A 6,000-nucleotide genomic window follows, 5' to 3' on the forward strand; every position below is an offset into this window, starting at 1 on the left:
AGGGAATAGGGTGCACTACAGAGCCCTATGGGCCCTGGTCAAAAGAAGTGCACTACTTAGGGAATAGGGTGCACTACAGAGCCCCATGGGCCCTGGTCAAAAGATGCACTACTTAGGGAATAGGGTGCACTACAGAGCCCCATGGGCCCTGGTCAAAAGAAATGCACTACTTAGGGACTAGGGTGCACTACAGAGCCCTATGGGCCCTGGTCAAAAGAAGTGCACTACTTAGGGAATAGGGTGCACTACAGAGCCCTATGGGCCCTGGTTAAAAGATGTGCACTACATTAGGGTTGGGTGACTTTAAGGTCTATCGATGTGTGACAGCGATCGTTGATGGTGGCGACATTGTGATGTCACAAACTATGGTTTAGCATATTTAAAACTGGACCTGCAGCACCAGAGTCTGACAGCACGGCGACATGCCAAATGCCCTTTTCACCTAACTGCCGAAATGTTCAAAATATATGGTAGTTATTAACATAAAGCAACAGAACCATGTAGAAAGAGTGAAGAGCACCAAAGCAGTGTAACATCTCAGATCTGCCCTAACAGGTCCCCCCCCCTCCCCCCATCCCCTCTCCACCCCATCCCCTCTCCCCCCCCATCCCCCTCCCCCCCCATCCCCTCTCCCCCATCCCCCCCCCCCATCCCCTCTCCCCCCATCCCCTCTCCAACATGTAGAAAGAGTGAAGAGCACCAAAGCAGTGTAACATCTCAGATCTGCCCTAACAGGTTCCTCCCCCATCCCCCATCCCCTCTCCCCTGAATCCCCCCCTTTAAAGGTAGGATCATTTAACTGATATGAGGATTTTGTATAGACAACAGAAACACTACTAAGTTGCACATCTGCTGGTGGGCAAATGAAAGCAACAGTCCCCTCCACATAATGCTGTTTACATTGATATCCATACTGAATGAAGCACTTAGAAAGAGACCTCACGGACACCCAAAACTTTTCACTTCATTTAAGAGGGGAAATTTGCCTTAAAATGTAGTTTTTTGTTTAACTGACTTAAAAGTGAAGGAAAGTTTAATAGAAAATGTCCTTAAGGATGTTTTCTGCAACTGGGCCCAGAAGGATGAGTCTGTAGTTACCTGGAACATGTCTGTGCTGTTATCATGAGTATATTCCACCACCACCGTCTGACCTCTGGATAACGTGTAGGAGATGCTGTGTTGGTCCTTGTTGCTGATAGCCTGGAGAGGGGAGGGAGGGACAGAGGGAGGGGGGGACGGAGACAGGCAAAGATGGGGGAGGAATGGAGAAAAGAGGAACGTTCAGTATAGAAATGTTGAACAGAGAAGGTTCTGTCCTCAGCTCTTTTTGTTATATTTCTATCTGCTCAGTAGCGTTCTGCACGCGCACACACACACACACACACACACACACACACGCACACGCACACACGCACACGCACACACGCACAAATCCAAAATGGTCCCCAACAATCCCAGCCTCGTGGTTTAACAGGCCTGTTTAAAGACTTAATTAAGAGACAGAGATGTGTTTCCAAGGACACACACACACTTTGTAGGACATCTCTCTGCTGCCCTTCATTGGTCAGTTCACACTGAACTCTGCCGTAAACAGCCAGGGTGTTCCGTGTGTTCGTAAAGGCATGGTTCACATACTTCCACTGTTAACCAAGGCAAATGTGTTATGGTGTTGTGTGTAGGTTTTTAATTGAATTACATTTTTTTTTGTTAATTACCTTAATTTAACTAGTCAAGTCAGTTAAGAAAAAAATCTTATATACAACGACGGCCTAACAAAGGACACAAAGGTCTCCTGCAGGGACAGGGGAGAAAGGCCTCCTGCAGGGACAGGGTAAAAGGCCTCCTGCAGGGACAGGGTAAAAGGCCTCCTGCAAGGACAGGGTAAAAGGCCTCCTGCAAGGACAGGGTAAAAGGCCTCCTGCAGGGACAGGGTAAAAGGCCTCCTGCAGGGACAGGGTAAAAGGCCTCCTGCAGGGACAGGGTAAAAGGCCTCCTGCAGGGACAGGGTAAAAGGCCTCCTGCAGGGACAGGGTAAAAGGCCTCCTGCAGGGACAGGGTAAAAGGCCTCCTGCAGGGACAGGGTAAAAGGCCTCCTGCAGGGACAGGGTAAAAGGCCTCCTGCAGGGACAGGGTAAAAGGCCTCCTGCAGGGACAGGGTAAAAGGCCTCCTGCAGGGTAAAAGGCCTCCTGCAAGGACAGGGTAAAAGGCCTCCTGCAAGGACAGGGTAAAAGGCCTCCTGCAAGGACAGGGTAAAAGGCCTCCTGCAAGGACAGGGTAAAAGGCCTCCTGCAAGGACAGGGTAAAAGGCCTCCTGCAAGGACAGGGTAAAAGGCCTCCTGCAAGGACAGGGTAAAAGGCCTCCTGCAAGGACAGGGTAAAAGGCCTCCTGCAGGGACAGGGTAGAAAGGCCTCCTGCAGGGACAGGGTAGAAATGCCTCCTGCAGGGACAGGGTAGAAAGGCCTCCTGCAGGGACAGGGTAGAAAGGCCTCCTGCAGGGACAGGGTAGAAAGGCCTCCTGCAGGGACAGGTAGAAATGCCTCCTGCAGGGACAGGGTAGAAAGGCCTCCTGCAGGGACAGGGTAGAAAGGCCCCTGCAGGGACAGGGTAGAAAGGCCCCCTGCAGGGACAGGGTAGAAAGGCCCCCTGCAGGGACAGGGTAGAAAGGCCCCCTGCAGGGACAGGGTAGAAAGGCCCCCTGCAGGGACAGGGTAGAAAGGCCCCCTGCAGGGACAGGGTAGAAAGGCCCCCTGCAGGGACAGGGTAGAAAGGCCCCCTGCAGGGACAGGGTAGAAAGGCCCCCTGCAGGGACAGGGTAGAAAGGCCCCCTGCAGGGACAGGGTAGAAAGGCCCCCTGCAGGGACAGGGTAGAAAGGCCCCCTGCAGGGACAGGGTAGAAAGGCCCCCTGCAGGGACAGGGTAGAAAGGCCCCCTGCAGGGACAGGGTAGAAAGGCCCCCTGCAGGGACAGGGTAGAAAGGCCCCCTGCAGGGACAGGGTAGAAAGGCCCCCTGCAGGGACAGGGTAGAAAGGCCCCCTGCAGGGACAGGGTAGAAAGGCCCCCTGCAGGGACAGGGTAGAAAGGCCCCCTGCAGGGACAGGGTGCTGGAATTAAAAATACAAATATAAGACAAAACACACACATCACGACAAGAGATACTGGTAGGGGTGTGTGTGTGTGTGTGTGTGTGGGTGTCTTACCTTAGCTGCCTGTGCGGTGCAGGCAGCGTGCACTGTGCTGGGTTTGACCCCATTAGCCTTGGGTCTCTTAGACAGACTGAAACGGCTTTTCCTCCTGCCTCGGTCACCGTTGGGTAGAGAGCCATTGTACCTAAAGAGACAGACACACCGAGACAGACAGAGAGAGAGAGATAAACAAGGGGATAGGATGCCATGTTGGAAGCAAGAAGTGTTCCTAGAGCAGGCAGGGGGAGTTGCTGTGAGTTTTATGTGTGTGTGTGTGTATTACCATCTTTGTGGGTACTGGAAATCCCCCAAAGTATTTCCCAGGTCCCCATGAGTACAATTTTTTTATTTAAAGATAGGTTTAAGCTATGAGTGTGTGTGATCCAGCTCTGCTGATATCTCATCACTGTTTTCCATTGGAGACCAGGACCAACACTACTGTTATAATCATCTCCCTGGAGACCAACACTACTGTTATAATCATCTCCCTGGAGACCAACACTACTGTTATAATCATCTCCCTGGAGACCAACACTACTGTTATAATCATCTCCCTGGAGACCAACACTACTGTTATAATCATCTCCCTGGAGACCAACACTACTGTTATAATCATCTCCCTGGAGACCAACACTACTGTTATAATCATCTCCCTGGAGACCAACACTACTGTTATAATCATCTCCCTGGAGACCAACACTACTGTTATAATCATCTCCCTGGAGACCAACACTACTGTTATAATCATCTCCCTGGAGACCAACACTACTGTTATAATCATCTCCCTGGAGACCAACACTACTGTTATAATCATCTCCCTAGAGACCAACACTACTGTTATAATCATCTCCCTGGAGACCAACACTACTGTTAAAATCATCTCCCTGGAGACCAACACTACTGTTATAATCATCTCCCTGGAGACCAACACTACTGTTAAAATCATCTCCCTGGAGACCAACACTACTGTTATAATCATCTCCCTGGAGACCAACACTACTGTTATAATCATCTCCCTGGAGACCAACACTACTGTTATAATCATCTCCCTAGAGACCAACACTACTGTTATAATCATCTCCCTGGAGACCAACACTACTGTTATAATCATCTCCCTGGAGACCAACACTACTGTTATAATCATCTCCCTGGAGACCAACACTACTGTTATAATCATCACCCTGGAGACCAACACTACTGTTATAATCATCTCCCTGGAGACCAACACTACTGTTATAATCATCTCCCTGGAGACCAACACTACTGTTATAATCATCTCCCTGGAGACCAACACTACTGTTATAATCATCTCCCTGGAGACCAACACTACTGTTATAATCATCTCCCTGGAGACCAACACTACTGTTATAATCATCTCCCTAGAGACCAACACTACTGTTAAAATCATCTCCCTGGAGACCAACACTACTGTTATAATCATCTCCCTGGAGACCAACACTACTGTTATAATCATCTCCCTAGAGACCAACACTACTGTTATAATCATCTCCCTGGAGACCAACACTACTGTTATAATCATCTCTGTGTCCTAGACCGGTTAAGATTGAATCCTACTACACCGGCTCTGACGCTCGTCAGATTTGGCAGGGCTTGAAAACTTCTCCTTAATGCAACTGCCGTGTCAGATTTAAAAAAACTTTACGGAGAAAGCAAACCATGCAATAATCTGAGTACAGCCTTTAGACAACAAAGCAGCCAAAAAGATACCCGCCATATTGGGTAGTCAACATTACTCAGAAATAGCAGTTTAAATATTCACTTACCTTTGACGATCTTCATCAGAATGCACTCCCAGGAATCCCAGTTTCACCATAAATGTTTGATTTGTTCGATAATGTCCATCAGTTATGTCCAAATATCTTCTTTTGTTAGGGCGTTTGGAAAACAAATCCAAAAGCGCGTTCAGGCCGCGCCGAAAGTCGGACGAAAAGTTCAAAAAGTTCCGTTACAGCCCGTAGAAACATGCCAACCTAAGTATGGAATCAATCTTTAGGATGTTTTTAACATAAAACTTAATTAATGTTCCAACCGGACGATTCCTTTGTCTGTACAAATGAAGTGGAACGTGAGCGTGCCAGACCGAGGCTGTGGTACTCTGCCAGACCACTCACTCAAAGAGCCCTTATGAGCCCCTCCTCTAGAGTAGAATCCTCAAAACAGGTTCTAAATACTGTTGACATCTAGTGGACGCCTTGGGAAGTGAAACATAACTAATATCACCCTGTATCTTCAATGGGGGCTGAGTTGAAAAACTACAAACCTCAGATTTCCCACTTCCTGGTTGGATTTTTTTCTCAGTTTTTTGGCCTGCCATATACTCACAGACATCATTCAAACTTCAGAGTGTTTTCTATCCAAATTTCCTAATTATATGCATATTCTAGCTTTTACGGCTGAGTAACAGGCAGCTTAATTTGGGCACGTTTTTACCCAAGCTACCCAATTGTAAGTAACCATTTCATGGTAAAGTCTACACTTTTTGTATTCCGTGCATGTAACAAATAAAGATTGATTTGATCTACATAGAGGAACAACCATAAGTATCTGAGTATCATCAACATAGAGGAACAGCCATAAGTATCTGAGTATCATCAACATAGAGGAACAGCCATAAGTATCTGAGTATCATCAACATAGAGGAACAGCCATAAGTATCTGAGTATCATCAACATAGAGGAACAACCATAAGTATCTGAGTATCATCAACATAGAGGAACAGCCATAAGTATCTGAGTTAGTATCATCAACATAGAGGAACAACCATAAGTATCTGAGTATCATCAACATAGAGGAAC

General features: G+C 47.8%; 1 protein-coding gene across 3 annotated transcripts in view; it reads right to left on the reverse strand.

The window, feature by feature from the left end:
• LOC127919025 (E3 ubiquitin-protein ligase pellino homolog 1-like) overlaps positions 1-6,000 on the reverse strand; it is a 46,974-nt gene that overhangs the window by 17,825 nt on the left and 23,149 nt on the right. For all 3 annotated transcript variants that reach the window (XM_052502368.1, XM_052502367.1, XM_052502366.1), the window contains exons 3-4: positions 3,200-3,329; positions 1,099-1,200 (exon numbers count right to left, since the gene is read on the reverse strand). In XM_052502368.1, the coding sequence (XP_052358328.1) occupies positions 1,099-1,200; positions 3,200-3,329 (232 nt within the window). The remainder of the gene's footprint in view (positions 1-1,098; positions 1,201-3,199; positions 3,330-6,000) is intronic.

Source organism: Oncorhynchus keta, unplaced genomic scaffold (assembly GCF_023373465.1).
Source record: "Oncorhynchus keta strain PuntledgeMale-10-30-2019 unplaced genomic scaffold, Oket_V2 Un_contig_15569_pilon_pilon, whole genome shotgun sequence".
NCBI classification, from domain to species: Eukaryota; Metazoa; Chordata; class Actinopteri; order Salmoniformes; family Salmonidae; genus Oncorhynchus; species Oncorhynchus keta.